This window comes from Myripristis murdjan, chromosome 18 (assembly GCF_902150065.1).
Source record: "Myripristis murdjan chromosome 18, fMyrMur1.1, whole genome shotgun sequence".
Taxonomy (NCBI): domain Eukaryota; kingdom Metazoa; phylum Chordata; class Actinopteri; order Holocentriformes; family Holocentridae; genus Myripristis; species Myripristis murdjan.
The window spans coordinates 4,155,189-4,173,242 of record NC_043997.1 but is presented as its reverse complement, the minus strand read 5'-3'; the positions used below and the strand labels follow the sequence as shown (position 1 = coordinate 4,173,242).

The 18,054-nt window shown below is 39.9% G+C and overlaps 1 protein-coding gene across 2 annotated transcripts in view; it reads left to right on the top strand.

Annotated features, from left to right (window-relative positions):
* The first annotated feature begins 5,886 nt into the window (after positions 1–5,886).
* LOC115376399 (ATP-binding cassette sub-family G member 2-like) overlaps positions 5,887–18,054 on the top strand; it is a 31,012-nt gene continuing 18,844 nt past the window's right edge. The window contains exons 1-3 of one of the 2 annotated variants that reach the window (XM_030075957.1): positions 5,887–6,113; positions 10,584–10,663; positions 12,804–12,917. In XM_030075957.1, the coding sequence (XP_029931817.1) occupies positions 10,611–10,663; positions 12,804–12,917 (167 nt within the window). In that variant the 5' untranslated portion in view covers positions 5,887–6,113; positions 10,584–10,610. Of the gene's footprint in view, positions 6,114–10,583; positions 10,665–12,803; positions 12,918–18,054 lie in introns of both variants that reach the window. The other variant, XM_030075958.1, reaches the window with a different exon arrangement.

Sequence of the window (18,054 nt, the reverse complement as noted above, 5' to 3'; positions counted from 1 at the left end):
GTCTTGTTGTCATGGTGATGCAGATGGGCTGTTTTGCTGATGGATATTTTTTTCACTGAATGTTTTTTTTTTTTTGTTTCCCATCTGCATCGCCGCTAAAAACAGATGTGTTACGTCCGGTTTCTGAACGAGTTTTGTCACCAAAGAAAGGTTTGATGTGAAACTAAAACGTTACCAAGGCCGGGCGGCCATATTGGAAGAGTGACGAGGAAAATGAGTCTGGATGTGATCCCGTCTGGCAGGACGCTCGTCCGTGGGAGTTTTGAGTTTGAGTTTAATTGTGAAGCGTCGTTCCCACAGGACTGACATCACCTGGAAATGTCCGGTGGTTCATAAAAACTGAAGCGATCCTAAGGCAGCCAGTGTGCTCCAGGAGAAAAGCCGACAGGGTTCATCCTCAGGGGAGCGTGAACGTGCTTTCCAAATTCTCTGGGAATCTCCGCTGCAGATTTTCATCCATCTGTTCAACAGATGGATGATTTGAGATACAGTGGTCCCTCGTTTATCGCGGGAGTTACGTTCTAAAAATAACCTGCAATAGGCGATATCCGCGAAGTATAGTAGTTTTTACAATTATTCTAGATGTTTTAAGGCTGTAAACCCCCTCACTACACACTTTATACACTTTTCTCAGACAGGCATTAACATTTTCTCACTTTTCTCTCTTGTTTAAACTCTCAAAGTTCAAACCTTCCTAGAAAAATAAGTCCAGTATTATAGAATGAAGGCATTCTGTACTGTACAGGAGACACGGCACGGAGGAGACTGATTGACAATGGTCTACAGTCCCTTAGCCAATCAGTACACAGAACACAATGTGCTGTAAAAATATATATATAAAAAAAAAAAAAATTTAAAAAAGCATGCAAAATTGCACTAAAAAAAATCCGCGAAACTGCGAGGCCGTGAAAGGTGATCCGTGTTATAGCGAGGGACAACTGTATATTGAATTTGACATTTTGGCCTGAGGGTGGCGCTGGAAAAAAAAAAAAAAGGTGACACGCGAATCGATAGGGTTCACTCCCTGGGAAGCATGGGAATGTTCAGCAAATTACCCAGCAGCCCTTCAGTCACATTTAGAGACATGTACAAGTCAGATGTTTGGCCTGAGGGTGGCGCTGCAGCACTCAAAGTCGGCGCCTCCTCCCTGGCTAAGCTAACCGCCAGCAGCAATTTTCCTTTCCTAGGATGGTGACGGAAAGACATGACCGTGCAAAATGTAAATCATTCCCTCGTCATCCTAGGAAAAAACACCAACACACTTAATGATGGAGATGTGTTTTTTTTGTTTTGTTTTGTTTTTCGGAAAATCCTGCTCACTCTCGGTCATTTGACGTATTTCTGTGGGTTCAGACTGAAAACATGACAGTCGCTCTTCCAACATGGCGGCGTTTCCCTCATAAACACGACAGGCCTCTGCTCAACTGATGCCTTCAGGGTCACGGTGGAAAAAATTATCTTTTTTTTTTTTTTTATCAGGTTGTTTCAAATGTATTTCATTAGTGTTGCACTTTAAAAATGAGGTTGGAGATGATTTGACTGGTGTGTCCAGACTTGCCCTGCCTGTTGGTGTCGGTGCCCTGGAGCAAGGCACCGACGCACATTATGTAACTGTAACTGTGTCATAGCTGTCAGGTTTGATAACCCACCAGTTCACAGCAGCATACCTCTGTCCTGTGTCTCTGTGTGAAGCTGCAGGAAGCGAGGTGGCAAAAAATCTTCATGTTGAAATTAAAAAATACGACTAAAAAACAAAAGTTTCACCTGCAAACTGAAAAGTTTCATATGGAATAAAAAAAAATGCCCCATGTGATGTCAAAATACGGTGAAAAAGAAAAATGATGTCATTTGAATTCACATTTTTTTTCCTTTTTTACCAGCAAATGTTGAATAAATCTTTATAATTGGCCGACTTGAAGTTTTCTCTGTTTTTTTGTTTGATCGAGAGAGAGAGAGAGAGAGTCCTGCTATAGGTCTGTGTGTGTGTGTGTGTGTGTGTGTGTGTGTGTGTGTGTGTGTGTGTGTGTGAGACAGCTCCAGCTGTTATGTAACAGAGGTGTGGTGAACACCTTTGGCAACACACACTGTTCTCACTGCAGATGGAAATATAGGACACACACATGCCCTGACATACTGTTCTTCAAAGTGTCTGTGTGTGTGTGTGTGTGTGTGTGTGTGTGTTCCATACCAGTTGTGACTTGTTGCATAACTGTGAGCCTTTAACATGAAGGTCGATTTGTTGGAGTCAAACTGCTGTGACTTCCACCTTCATGCCTTCACGATGACTTTAAACTGTTTTTTGTTTGTTTTGTTTGTTTGTTTGTTTGTTTGTTTGTTTGTTTGTTTGTTAGCTTGTTTTAATTTAATTAAATTTTTTTTTGTCTCTGTGGTCAAGTGTGGAGTCAGAGGCATAAGCGTGCAGAGTGTGCATGGTCCTGATCATTTTAAGCCAATGTCGGGTTTCCACGATGAGCGAAGGGATTTTCCCACAGAACCTGAATGCAGCAAGGAGGTCGCCTGGTTGAAACGTGGCGACTGGGGTCAGCCACCGCCGCCGCCACCGCCACCGCCACCGCCACCGCCTGAGCGTAATTAGATTACTCACATTACTGAAACTCAATGACTTTCCCCGGTAACGAGCTGATGGGAGGGATGACGTTCTGATTTTCATGAACGTCTGATTTCTGTCCAGAACACCAGAAACTTTACAAGAACAGACACAGACATTAGCAAAAAATAAAAAAAAAATAAAAATAAAAATAAAAACAAGGAAATGACCTGAAATTAAGCAATTGAAAAAAAAAAAAAAAAAACTCCTGGAAAAAAAATGACCTAAAATTGACCCAGAACAATACTAATACTAAAAGTCATACTAATACTAATAATAATGATAAATCATGGTAAATAATATAATAAGTTTATGACAAATCTGGGAGCAGCCGTGACCTCTGACCTCTGACCCGTGAGGTGTTCAGGTGTCAGTGAGTAAATATGGAAAACTGTAACTGTCCTCACATTCTGCACGAGACAGCAATGTGATGCTGGCTGACGCAACACACACACACACACACACACACACACACACACACGCACACACGCACACAGAGGAACCCAACACAGAACACCCTGTGACCGGCAGAGAACACGGTGATGTCAGAGGTGTGTGTGTGTGTGTGTGTGTGTGTGTGTGTGTGTGGCCAATCAGCTTCTTGTTGCATCAGAAAGATATTCCTCTGCTAAGATTATGAATTATAGCTTATAATTTACATAGATGTTAGATATAATCGTAAATGATCTATATCTAATCTCTATAGATTACAGATTATAAATGAATCCCTCCATTAGCTACATGACTCTGTTTGGGCCAGAACACTTGGTGATGGCGCCCCCTGCTGTTTGAGTTCAAAACTGACCATCGAAATGAACTGCATATGAAAGTTCATCCTGTTACTGAATCAGAATACATTTTAAAACTTCCTCTGTGGGGAAATGAACAAATAAATAACTAAAAATAAATAAAAATAAAAATGACTCTTTTTTTGTGTGATTTCTAATTATTCTTACTGTTTCTTATTAACTAGAAACAGCTTTAACTTCATTTTGCAAACAACTTCAGATGTACATGGCATTAAAAAATATTTATTTATTCATTCATTTATTGATTGATTGACTGTATCTGGATAAATTAAAATACTGAAATCAGTTTAACAGGAAGTAGAAATCACACCTGCTGAACGTCTGACAAAAGATCCCTCGAGGGCCTTTTGTAGTGATTTTTTTCCCCCACCTTTATTTCACCGGGGAGACGATTTAAAATTCAAAATCTCTTTTTCAGCAGCGAGGAAATAATAATCCAACACGCAGGCGATAAAACATCTGAGCCTCAGACGGCGTCACAGCAGAACTCAGAGCTCAGGCTCCTCAGCTTCAGGTTTTTTTTTTTTTTTTTTTTTTTAAATGCTGTGACCTTTGACCTCCTTCCTGTAATGCTGATGGTCCAAGACTTGTGAGTGACTCTGATAAATGAATAAATTAATTTTTAAAATGTATGTTAATGATGATTTGCCTTTTATAAAGAGAACTAATGTAATGTCAAGGCCTTGTGTTTTTGTGGTTCGGCCAGCAGGTGGAGCCGCTGAGCCGCTGCTGACCATCCTGACACACTCCTCTCTCTGCTGAGACACACACACACACACACACACACACACACACACACACACACACACACACACACCTTTATCTTTAGGTGATGATTAACTGGTTCAGATGTTAAAAAATGGTGAGAATAAAAATACAACACAGTAAAATAATGTACTACTAGCCTACTATCATTACAAGTAATATTACTACAACAGCACTACTACTAACGAAACTACTACAGCTGCTACTGCTGCTACTAGACTGAGAATCAGAATCAGAAATACTTTATTGATCCCCGAGGAGGAATTTGGGTAATTATGCAGTTACGTCACTGCGGATGATTTATAAGAACATTTTGTCAGCAGCAGTCGAGCCGACTTTTTAAAAATTAACACGTTAAACATCGCCAAGACACAAAAATGTCTCCATGAACGAAGGATTATTTTAACAGCGAGGTTTTAATCTCACAGTTTTGAAATTCACTGGATGAGGAGGCAGTGTTGGGAGGATTAGGCTACTTAAAATAAAATAAAATAAAATAAAAATCGTATTCCACTCCAGATTACTGAATACAGGCCATGCAATGTAATCTGTAACGTAATCCATTAGATTACTCAAGTTAAGTAACATATTCTAAATACTCTGGATTACTTTTAGAATATTTGCTTTGCCCATATGTCTGCTTCAGTCTGAACGTAGTTAACGCTTGATTTTGGGAATGACTTTATTACCGAGCACTGCCCTTATCTTAAGTTAAATTTGCGTCTGTAATCCTAAATTTTTGGATCCTTCAGGAACTTTATAAGGAAGTCCTGCGTTGTTGAGATTCAGCTGATTTCTTGTTGTGATCTTGTCTTTGGGAGCTCCTGGGCTGTAAATCCTGCAGAAATGCAGATGAATGTTTGTCTCAGATCATTAATTGGCAGTAATTGTGTGCGCGCTATAATCCGCCGATATCAGTAACTACATTTTTGACAACGGCAGCTTGATTGACTTTTCAATCAATCAATCAATCAATCAATCAATCAATCAAATTTATTTATAAAGCACATTTAAAAACAACCCAAGCTGACCAAAGTGCTGTACAGTTAAAACATGAATGAAATAAATAGCTACAAAGTTGAAAATGCATGAAATAAATACAAAGAAGTAAAGTAATAATCAGTGGATTATTATTTCAGTGGTTTTAATATTGAGTTCTACTTAATATATATTTTTATATGCATGTAGGCTACTATGCGATTTAAGCTCTGGCTGATCGTGCCTACCCAGCCACGGACCTCACTGCGTGTTAATTCATGATATACATACATATACAGGGTGACCCCAAAAAAAAACGGGAATCTTTGAAGTGCGTATTGGCAGACATGAGCAAGTGGCAGCACAATTTTTAAAAAATGAAAATTCCATCATTGTTTCTTAAATGGCACGTTTTAAGGTTTCAATTACTATGAATAAAATATTTTTCTTCCGTCACTCTTGGTTTTATTGGATTGTTAAAAAGTTCCCGTTTTTTTGGGTCACCCTGTATATATCCTACATTGAAACGAGTCTAAAGCATTGATTTTTTTTAAAGACACATCAATCTTGGTGATGGATTTGGGTCACGTGTGTCTGAGTTAACGGGAACGAGCCAAACCTCTTTTTATTTTTTATACCGTAAGTGTTGCAATACAGGGGCATGGATGACGTGCACGGAAAAGAAGCACTGTGACTGAGATGAACACGCAACTCGGCACTTTCTGGCCCCCCACTTCCTATGTGGATCCGGCGCTGCTGGACTCAGGCTTCCGGGTTCACTGACTGACAGCGGCGGAGCGGAGTCGAAGCGGTCCGGGAGGTTAGGTGCCTAAACGGGTGGAGATAGCGGGTCGAAACGGAGACCCGGAGCGGGCTGAGGGACCTGAGGACCTGAGCTCCGCTGGTCTGTCAGCGGAGGCTCCATGCGGCTCTCTCCTCCTCCTCCACGCTGAGTGAGTCCGTTTGAAACACACTTAAATTGAGGCGCGGACGTCACACGTCCCCCGGACGTTTGACGTCCCCCGGACTGACGTGCTGGTGATCAACCGGTGACGTAATGCAAGTTGTCACAGTATGTATGTATATGTATGTGTGTATGATATGTATGTGTGTATGTGTGTGTATGTATGTGTGTGTGTGTGTGTGTGTGTGTGTGTGTGTGTGTGTGTGTGTGTGTGTATGTATGTGCGTGTGTGTATATATGTATGTGTGTATTTATGTATATATCTATGTGCGTGTGTGTATATATGTATGTATGTGTGTATGTGTGTGTATGTGTGTATGTATGTATGTATGTGTATTTATGTATGTATCTATGTGCGTGTGTGTATATATGTATGTATGTATGTATGTATGTGTGTGTGTGTATATATGTATGTATGTGTGTGTGTATATATATGTATGTATGTATGTATGTATGTGTGTGTGTGTGTGTGTGTGTATATATGTATGTGTGTATGTATATGTATGTATGTATGTGTATGTATGCATATATATCTATGTATATGTGTATGTATATGTCTGTGTGTGTATGTATATGCATGTGTGTATGTGTGTGTTTATGTATACGTATGTATATGTATATATGTATGTGTATGTATGTATGTATATTTATGTATATTTGTGTGTATGTGTGTGTATATAGATACACACACAGATATACAGATAGATACATAGAGAGATACGTTTTTTTATTTTCCAGTTAATTTTTAAGTGTTTCCCCCCTAAAATTTCCCAGTATTATTTTTTGTATGATTATTATTATTTTTATTATTACAATGCTTTTATTTTTTAAACTAACATTTCAGGTAAGCCTTTTTTTTTTTTTTTTTATAATTTGCAAACTTCCTCTTTATTCCCAGATGTCTTTGTGTTGTATTGTATTTTAATGTTGTATTTTTTATTATTTGTGTACTGATGTGGATCTGTGTGTCTGAAAAGAAGTGAATCGATTGATTGATTGATTGATTGATTGTGAATGAGCTGTGTTGGGCTTCAGAGGGTTAAAGTGTTTTGATGTGAGGTGGATCACGGCGGCGGCGAAGGAGAACCTCAGACATTTTCTGCATTCTAACAGATTCTGCTGAATTCAATTGAAGTGGAATTACATAATTATATTAGACTGTACACACACACACACACACACACACACACACACACACACACACTGTGCCCTTCTCCCTACTTCCCTTATCGTGCCGTGCTTTTATATATAGCACACACACACACGCACACACACACACACACGTAACCACACCAAACACAAATGCTCTCTATCTGCCCAGCCAATCACCCCGACCCGTCTCTCTCTCTGTCTCTCTCTCTCTCTCTCTCTCTCTCCCTCTCTCTCTCTCTCTCTCTCTCTCTGTAATAACTTCCACATCCTGATCAGTCTTTCCGTCTCTCTGCTCGCTCTCTGGTCTGCTGTTGGACGCTCATCAGCTGGAGCTTTTATTATTATTATTTTTGGAGTAATTTTCTGTCTTTTAGAAGGTGAGTGATGTCCGTGTGTGTGTGTGTGTGTGTGTGTGTTTTATGATTATTTTGTGCAAACAAGCTACACAGACAAACATGAAGGATCCAGGCAGGCAGAGGATTAATCTCATGAGGCAGCGTGTCCACGTTTTCATGAGACTTCTGCCTTCTTTACGCCGTCGCTTTTAGACTTTTATGTGCTTTTATTCGCTCAGGCCGTTTCACTTTGTCTTTACTTTAGAACTTTGAGTCCTAAATAAAGTTGTAATTATGTTTACAGAGAGACAGACAGACAGATAAATATTTTAATAAACAGAAAGAAAACGTTTTCCAGTGAAACTCGGGACAAACAACACAAATTAGGACATTAAAATTCTGAATGAAATGTGGCCAGTGTGTGTGTGTGTGTGTGTGTGTGTGTGTGTGTGTGTGTGTACACGCGCTGAGCTTACTTAACGTGCATTACTTAATATTGTGGCTACTTATTATCCAGACTTCAAATACGGTTGAATATAAAACCAAAATAACAACCCTGCCAGGAGTGACAAGGTCAAAGGGTTAAAGGTCAAAGGTCACAGCAGACTCACTGCAGTGTTTACCTGCTGGTCAGGTGTGTGTGTGAGCGTTCACACCGACTGAAACCTCACTGTTTTTATTTTGTTTTTAACTCCGTGATGGGTTTCCTCAAAGCGCTTTTATTTTGAAATTTCAATCATTAGTGCGGCTTTTCAAATGGATTCGCTGATTTTTTTTTTTGTTTGTTTGCACTTCATTTCTAAGCTGCTGGTGTTTAGTGACAAGAGTTAAAAACAAAATGATCCTGGTCTGAGAGGTTCATAAAGCCTGCAGACGAGCAGAGAGTCAGCAGGTTTCATCTCGTCTGGTTCCCTCAGATCGCCTCGTGTGCTCCAGCTGCTCTTTGGCCAACAGACAGTTCATTTTCCAGGTGAACTCCACAGGTTGAACAGGGAGGCGCCCACCTCGTTACGATCAGAAAACACTCGTGTACCACACATCGTTTTTTAAAAAAGTCCTGAGCTCCTCCCTGTGGACAGTAACCGGTTCCTCGTCACGTTCCTGATGTGTCCCTCGCCAACGTCAGACCTTCATCGACACAAACGTCCCCCCGTCCTGAGGTGACTCTGGCCACAGCGAGGTGACTGACTCAGAGGTCAGAGGTCAGAGGTCAGTTTATCCACAGCGAGCCGCACAGATGTTTGCTTAGTATCTGTGATGTTTACCAACAGTAACTCGCGAGAATGTGGACCCCGGACCCGGCCCGCTGGCACCCGTCAGGTCGGGTTCAGACAATAATTTAGATAATAATAGTCGGGTTCGGCCACCTCGGTGTTATTTTAGTGAAAAACGATGGACCTGCTGTCTTTTTTAGGTGCCTTCCTGCACGGTGCTGGAGTTTACATGATGACGCTGAAGGCAACACGTAGGGTATTTCAGGACGAGGGAAATCTCAGGTTCGGGTCGTGTTCGGATACGATGTTCCCGTCCTGTCTCGGCTCGGGTTTGGACTAAAACATGTGATGAGTGTCATGTGATTACAGTCACGTGTTGCTTAGTAACCAACGCTGGTTATGATGCGCTAAAAATGACGAATGCCAATTAATTCTCAGAAGGAAAAAACTTAGAAATGCCTCGGGGGTTCAGGACAACTCGTTTACTCCATCATCACCAAAATTTAAAGACCTCATGAAATGGACTTTTTTGATTTGTTGAAACAGGAAGTTTGGTCGAGACACGGTGCAGTAAAACAACAGGATCTCAGTTTGGGAGGGAAACACGCTTTTATTTTGAAGGGACAGGTGGATGAGAGAAAGTTTGTGAAGGTTTTTATTGGTTGATTTTTTTAATTTTCAGCCTCCAGAGCAGGATGACGTCACTGTTTGACAGGAAGCAGAGGTCATGTGACGGCATTTCCCAGGGACTTTAAGGAGCATTTCACTGAATTATTTTTGCTTTTGGGAACATTTGACTTCAAACTATTAAATTTGTTAGACAGCGATTTCCATGAATTCTGCAGCTTTCATTTCTCCACATCCTCGCCCTTAACATCAGAAATATTTCAAACTATGCAGTGTACCTTTAACCATGTTTGAATCTGCATAATGTCCATTCATTTTCATAATTAACTCTTAACACTCGCTCATGAGTTTTATTTGTCAGTTATCTCTAACAACTCCTGATTTTTTCTTATTTTCTTTATTTATCGTCATCATAAAGTCCCATCAGATCTTATTTAACTTTTTAAAAATGACACTGATCATAATTGTTGTGTTGTTGTGATGATTTCTCAGCTCTCGTGTGTTCAAATGACCCACGTGGTTGATCATCATGACTTTATTTTCTATTTATTTGAATCGTTTATCTGTGGTGATTATAATGAAGTCGTAACGAGGTCTAATTTTAATTACGCGTTATAATCGTTATAATAATCGTTATAATCCCCTAAATGATGTATCCATGAGGTTTATTTATCTTTGCTGCACAGCTGCAGCACATTTATTTGCGCTATGTGTTGAAATACATTTTTAATTTCACATTCATGTTGAATTTTAATATTTTACGACTGTAAGACCGCTCCTAAAACATTAAATTGTAGGCGTCTGTAATTTCCTGATTTCTCATTTTTAGTACCAGTGAGTTTTATTCCTCCTGAAATCTGCTGTTTTTTTTTTTTTTTTGTTTGTCTTTTTTTTTGGCAAAACAAAATCGGTTGATAAAAATTTAACGACGAAATTCCTTAAAATCCCCACCAGTTTTTTCTCTCTCTCACCTGCACAAATCATTAATCTGCATCGCTTCCTTCTGTTGACATTTTTGGACTTTAGACTTTTGCTGCTCAGACATCCACCTTCACCCCAGTCAGCTCCACAGATTCCAGGCTGTTGGTGAGACTAAGAGCGGGATTATAATCTGATTTCTGGTGTTTTTAGGCTGAGCGGATCCGTTGCTGCTGGAAGATGTCGGAGAGCGTCGCCATGGACGAACCGAAGCTGAACGGAGCCTCCAAACAGGTGAGGCCGGCACGCCGCTTTACATCGCTTTTACACACCGTTAACCAAATAACAAATTAATAACAAACTTCCAAAATAGTTACGATGCAAATGTTTCACCAAAAAAAAGAAAATGCTGCTTATTTTTAATGAGGACAGAGTTAATAAATGAGCTGAGATGTTAATTAGCCAAACCGTTAAGTCGCTGATAAAAGCAAAAGCAAAAGGAAAACACCGTCGAGACTGGACACTTTATCATAAGAAGTTTTTTTAAATCGTTTTTTTTTTGCTTCCTCATCTTCTACGTCTTTTAATTCCTTTGATGACGACACTGGAAAAGGGAAAAGGGCTAACGTGAGCACTAGCTAATGCTGCGTTCCAGGCCACCCGTAACTGGTGATTTACCGGTTAAAAGTGGGCGGGGCTATATAATAGTATATTAAAAGGCTATATAATATAATAACCAAACCTGTGAATTCACACCTGTGAACTCGATTGTGCTCAACGTACTCCAACTTCCTCGTTCGACGTCACGCAGTTTATGTTTTGTACACAAACAGGAGACGGTTGTTGCCAACGGTGAGAAATATTGTATTGGGTGAGCACTTTTTTACGTTTATGTTGTAAATACTACATATATCATTACCTGTTAATTGTATGAAATTAAATAACAAGCACGCCCACAGCACGTTCCGTCATCGCCGGTTGTAACAAGAATGTTTGTCGGTTCTGCCTGGAACGGTTTGAAGTCGTGACTCGTGACGTTGAAGTCGTGATTCACAAGTACAGCAGGGTTGCCAAGTCCGCGTTTTTTCCGCCAAATTGGGCTACTTTTGAAGTGTTGCCGCGGGTAACAAATTTTGTCCGCGGGTTGGGCTTGGGCAGACCTGTAGCATAACTGTGGCCTTGTTCAATACAGTTCTGTATGACAAGGACCGGGGCGAGGGATCTCAACATTTCTAAAAAGAAACTGGACAGCGCTGTAAATAGTTCAAGTTCATGGAGTTTTTTCCTGTTCTTTTTTATGTTGGAGACAGCCAGCAGTTTAACAGGCGAGCTGAAATGATTTTCAATTGCCTTTGCCTGGGAAATTGCCTTTAATGTTTATGATGTTATTTTATAGATATTATAGTGCATTTTGCAATTATAACAATGCTGTTGGACTTTAAAAACATCATATATGGATTTTTTTAGGCATATTTTGAGTTCTGGTGTTGGGCTGATTTTTGGGCCGTTTTTATACCCGGTTGGGCGGGTTTTGGGCTGGTTTAGAGTTGCTGTTTGGCTGCTTTTGTCTCACAGATCTGGCAACCCTGAAGTACAGTTCCCCGCTGGAACGCAGCATAAACCGACAGTTGGGCTAACTAAAGTTATCACGTTAGCCCTCTAACAACATCAGTTCATTTGAGGAATAAGTAAAAAACTATTTTTCTAATCACTGTTTTTCTTCTTCATCATCTATTTCTTCTTTTAATTTCCTCTATAGTGACATTAGAAAAGTGTTTTTGACTCATTTCCCAAATGAACTCATGTTGTCACCGGGCTAACGGGACAACGTTAGTTAGCCTAACTGCCGGTTTAGCTAGCGGTCACGTTAGCGCTTTGACAACACCAGTTCATCTGGGAAATGAGTCAATAACACTTTTCCAATGTAATTATCAAAGGAATTAAAGAAGAGAGAAAAAAGAGAGGGGAAAAAACCTGTGTGAAAGTGTTAAAGTGTTAAAGTTTCTGCTGTAGATGTTTTTATGTTTGTTTTCCTGAGCTAGCAGAGGGCTAGCTGCTAGCTAACCCTCCTCCCTGTAAACAAATCACACCTTCAGTTTTCCCAGAATCCAAAACAGCTTTTAGACACTTGAGCTTTTATTGGAGGAAAATCTAAATTCACCTTCTGCTGCCTTACATTTACACTGAGACCCCAAACACACACAGAATGCAGCGTTTTGACAGCGTTTTTTTTTTTCAATATTAGCTGTAATATTTCCACACAAACGTCTGAAGACTCATAATTTCAGCTGTAATCCTGTTATATTTTCAGTAATCTCAATATATTTTCAGTAATCTCATTATATTTTCTGTAATCTCATTATATTTTCAGTAATCCCGTTCTATTTTCATTTTGTTGGAGTGTAACTTCTTTCTTCTTCTTCGTTGGTGTTTGCAGTCGCTGCACGGCGCCACCGTCAGTTTCCACAACATCCACTACGCGGTGCGGCAGGGCGGCGGCTGCCTGCGCCGCGGGGCGACCACCAAGGACATCCTCATCGACCTCAAGTGAGTGAGGAGTGTAAAGTTGTGGCTCGGGGCCCAGAAACAGGCCACCAGGCTCGTTTTTAGGTTAAATTTCAGAATCTGCCCGTCAACGGCGTTCGTCAAAACCAGAAATAAACCCTCTGTGTCGGGCGGCTCCTTCCTGCTGCACAGGAAGTGTTTTATCTCTCTTTTATGAGTTTTTTTTTTTTTTTTTTTTTTTTTAGGAAGTTTGAGGATTTTTTTTGGAGAGCTTTCTGGCATTTTTTTCTTGTTATATAACTTGCAATAAAACATCAAAAAATTATATCTATATTTGAAGTTATAAAATTATATAAAAAAATTATATATTTTTATTACTATTAATCATTAATCATTAGTAGTAGTAGTAGCAGCATTAGTAATTATTATAATTATAAAAAAAAAACTAAATTATTAATATTATTTTTAGATTTATTGATTTATTTTTTATTTTGGCAAAATGCAAAAATTGCCTGGTAATTTTCCAGATAATTTCAAAATAATTGTCTCATAATTTCTTAGTTTTTCCTTTTTCTTTTTTTTCTTGTTTTTTTTTGTAGTTTTTTTCTGGTAATTTTCCTTTAATTTTAATTAATTAATTAATTAATTATTTTTTTAATTTTATGGTAACCTCCTACTAATTTCTTGCTGATGGTGTTTGTTCAGGCTTCAAAGAGTTAAACTAAAGCTGCGCTGTGATTGGATAAAACTGCTCTTAACTAAGAATCAGCTCGTTAAAGGCGACGTGAACCGTCTTCATGCGTACGTGTTGATGGTGGCTGACCTGCGAGGCCGACGTGACACGATCAAAGCCTGCTGGGATCAAACACACACACACACACACACACACACACACATTTCCTCGTTTATGCAGGCACGGGAAGGAAACTGGTTATTTCATGGGTCTCAGCAGTAGGTCCCCCGTTTCTCTCACACAAATAGACTCACACACACACACACACACACACACACACACACACACACACACTGGGGCCAGCTCTAAAGGCAGGCCCGTCAGAGAACAATACATCCCATCTGAAGCCAAAACTGAGCCCGAGCAGTGGGAACGTGAGGAAACTGTTGAACCTCTTCTGGAAAAATCATCTTCAGGGTGGACGTGGGCCGCTCGCTGCCATGGCAACATGACTGCTGCATGTGGCGATGTTGTGCCGAAAAGTCAGCCCCTTGCTCCAGAGGCCTCCTTTTGTTGTGGCAAAATGTCACGGGAATTTGGAGGTTGATGTATTTTTATATTTATTGTGTTGTGTTGTGTTTATTTTGGCCGTAGTGTCTTTGTTGCACCAGGTATCTGCTGTAACTCCCACAAACAGCGTCTCTTAGGCTCCGCCCTCTCAGGTCCAGCTCCACCAATGAGCTTGTTTCCACGTGTTTGCGTAACATTATGTAAGCTGTGATCAGGTGTGTCCAGACGGGTTCGATCGCCGATAATAAACTAATTAAACCAAGGTCGGCCGGTGCATTGAAGGTCTCGTATCAGGCTCCGTAAAAAGCAGCGCCGGCTCTTCTGTAAGTTTATATAAGTTTATATAACACAACCTTTGAGACTCGCAGGTGACTACTGGGCGTCGGCATTCAGCCCCCAGACACCTGAGCAGATTCTTCTGTTTTCACTGGAGAAAAGGCAGTGAGCAACGAAACAAGAAATGACCCAAAAAAGAGCAAGAAAATTGGAAAAACTTACAAGAAAATGACCAGAAAATAGGCTAAAATACATTTAAAAATGAATTTTTTTTTTTTTTTTTAAATGAAATGACCTGAAATCAAGCAAATTAATAAATCCTGAAATGTAAAAAAAAAACAAAAAAAAAACAAAACAAGAAAATGACCTGAAAATTAGCCCTAAATAAATAAATAAAATAAAATAAAATAAAAATCTTCCTGTTACATAAATTTAAATGTATGATCATAATTCTTAGAAAATTTAGTTTTCTGGACTTTTGTAGTTTTTTTGTTTGATATGTTTCCAATGATAGTCCGTCTTTTTTTTAAATGTCATTTGCAATTTTCGGGCACTTTTTTTTTTTTTTTTTTTGTCCTTTCCCCCCCTTTTTCCTTTTTTTTTTTTTTTTTTTTTTCTAATTTCCAGGTCATTTTCTTGCCAGTGTTTGGACTATTTGCTCACTGCCTTTCCCCCACATGTCTCTGAGAGAAATCCGTGCAGTTTGCTCAGGTGTCTGGTTTCAGGTTCCATGTGAGACGCGTCTGAAAGCCTTTAAACTGAAGACGTGACGGAGCTGCAGGTCTCACACGAGGCTCTGAGGCTCCTCGCTGGATTTTCTGCCAGCTCAGTTTTATGGTCGGATGTTGCTGGTGGAAACGTGCCGGCCGACTCTGCACATGCAAACACACCGTGAACTTTGACCCCGACCCTGAGCACAACGAGGGATCTGCACAAATAAAATATAATTCAGTGGCTTTCAAAGTGGAGCCCAGGGATTGTGCAGAATGTGTCACTTTAATTCTGTGTCTATTACTGAGGTTGTAGTTTGCAGAGGTCTGCTACTGGACTGCATTATACTGAGAGGGGTTTCTGATTTTTTGTCCTCACCTATTTATATACAATGAGGGGGGACAGAATAGTGGAAACAGCTGTCAGTAAAGTGTAGTCCAGTCCAGCAGCAGCACTAACTATGAGCTCAATGCCAAACACAGAAGTGAATGAACACCTCTGTTACTGTGACAACAAGAAAACCTGAGCATTATAGGCAGCAGGAGAGGAAACTTTATAGCACAACAGCTGGATTAGATTAGATTAGACTGTACAGGTGGAGCTCATGTTTTTTCTTGTACATTAATGATCATTAATCTAATTTTCAGCACTCCTGTTGAACTTTTTTTTTATTTTGTTCTTTTTTTTTTTTTTTTTATCATCCAACTGAAATGCCAACACACAGGAAAGCACCTGATGGTCCGCAGTGGTTAAAGGTGCAGAGTGTGTGTGGGTGTGTTTGTTGTCCCTGCTGTTTTATTGAGCTGTGTGTGTAATGATTGACTGTGTGTGTGTGTGTGTGTGTGTGTGTGTGTGTGTGTGTGTGTGTGTGTGTGTGTGTGAGCTGAAGGGTCGGCATTCCCTGTGCATGCAACGTGCAAACAAACGTGATTTTGTACTGGAAAAATAATAACAGCAATGATGACACCACAACTGATAATAATAATAATAATAAATGGATAATAGTAATAATAATGATGATAATGACAACATATGAAATAAAAATCAAACTAAATAAAAACTTAAGTTCAGGGTGAACGACCGAGCAGTTTCTCTTCAGTGTGAGAACATCTGCTATTGATTTTTCACGGCCGATACCGATACTGATTATTGCTAATCCAGAACGCCGATAACTGATGTGTAGGGTCGATATTTATTTGAGGTAAATCTGAAAACCTCAGGGTCACAATTAGCAGTGTTAGAAAAACTGCCAAAAAGAAAGAAAATTATTAGAAAATTATCCAAAAACTAGGGGAAATGTCGAAAAAACCATAATTATTATTCATGTTCAACTTAAAGTTCAGGTTTATTTAGAGCAGGCTCAAAGGGCTTATAATGATATTGTATATTTAAGATGAAAATTACTACTACTACTACCACTACTACTACTGCTACTACTACTACTGCTACTGCTACTACTACTAACAATAATAATAATAATAATAATGATAATAATTTCTTCTCAAGACTAAATTTTTTGGGGGGTTGCGTACTGTCAGGTCAGTTTTTTTTTTTTTTTTTTTTTTTTGGCTCGTTGTCTCTTGCTCATGTTTTTGAGAGAAACCCTGTGACTCTGTAAAGCATTAATGCAGCTCTCCTAACATGACGTGTGTGTGTGTGTGTGTGTGTGTGTGTGTGTGTGTGTGTGTGTGTGTGTGTGTGTGTGTGTGTGGGTGTGTGTGTGTCGGGAGCGCTGCTCACACACACAGTTTGGTAACGACTTTCACTTCCTCTTCCTCGTCTCTCGTCCGTCTCCTCTGCGTCCTCTTCACCCTCGGCTCCTCTGGTGTTTTCTCTGTTTTCACTTCCCCTCCTCTCGGCGCTCTGACGCTACAAATCTGCACCGTCATGCTCACTGGGTTTGCTGTGTCATGTTTTGTCAGTGAGGTCGGAAACTTTGGCGACAGCAGGGTTTGCTCTGGCTAAAATGAAGGAGACAGACAGAGTTTTCAGCAGATCTGGTTAATGTCTGTGAAACTGATCAGCTGATTGATCTTCTGTTCTGTTAACCTGCTCAGCGAACCGTTGCTGTCTTGTTGTTAACACGTCTGATCAGAACGCAAGCTAATGTAGCTAGCAGTGGCTAGCGTTAGCATGTTACCATCGTTAGCCTGCTGACACAACAAAAACAAACATGTTTCTGATCAGAACCAAGTGCATGATGGGAGGAAGGCGAGGCGGCAACACAACAAACACGGGACAGACACAAGTTCCTTCCCACTGTTGAGCAACGTCAGTTTTACAGCCGCTCTTAGCTAACGTTATGTTACAGTTTGCTGCGTTGTGTTACATAACCTTGACTTGACTTATGTTACAGTGCTATGTTGCGTTACGTTACGTTACGTTACGTTACACTGCGTTGTGTTGCATAGCACTGTGTAATGTTGTTTAACCTTATGTTACGTTGTGTAACGCTACTACTTACATTACTTTGTGTTACGTTACGTTGTGTTACGTTACGTTGTGTTACGTTACGTTGTGTTACGTTACGTTGTGTTACGTTACGTTGTGTTGTTACGTTGTGTTGTTACGTTGTGTTGTTACGTTGTGTTGTTACGTTGTGTTGTTACGTTGTGTTACGTTACTTTGTGTTACGTTACTTTGTGTTGTTACTTTGTGTTGTTACTTTGTGTTACGTTACTTTGTGTTGTTACTTTGTGTTGTTACTTTGTGTTACGTTACTTTGTGTTACGTTACTTTGTGTTGTTACTTTGTGTTGTTACTTTGTGTTACGTTACTTTGTGTTACGCTGTGTTGCGTTACGTCGTGTTACGTTACGTCGTGTTACGTTACGTCGTGTTACGTTACGTCGTGTTACGTTACGTCGTGTTACGTTACGTCGTGTTACGTTACGTCGTGTTGTTACTTTGTGTTGTTACTTTGTGTTACGTTACTTTGTGTTACGTTACT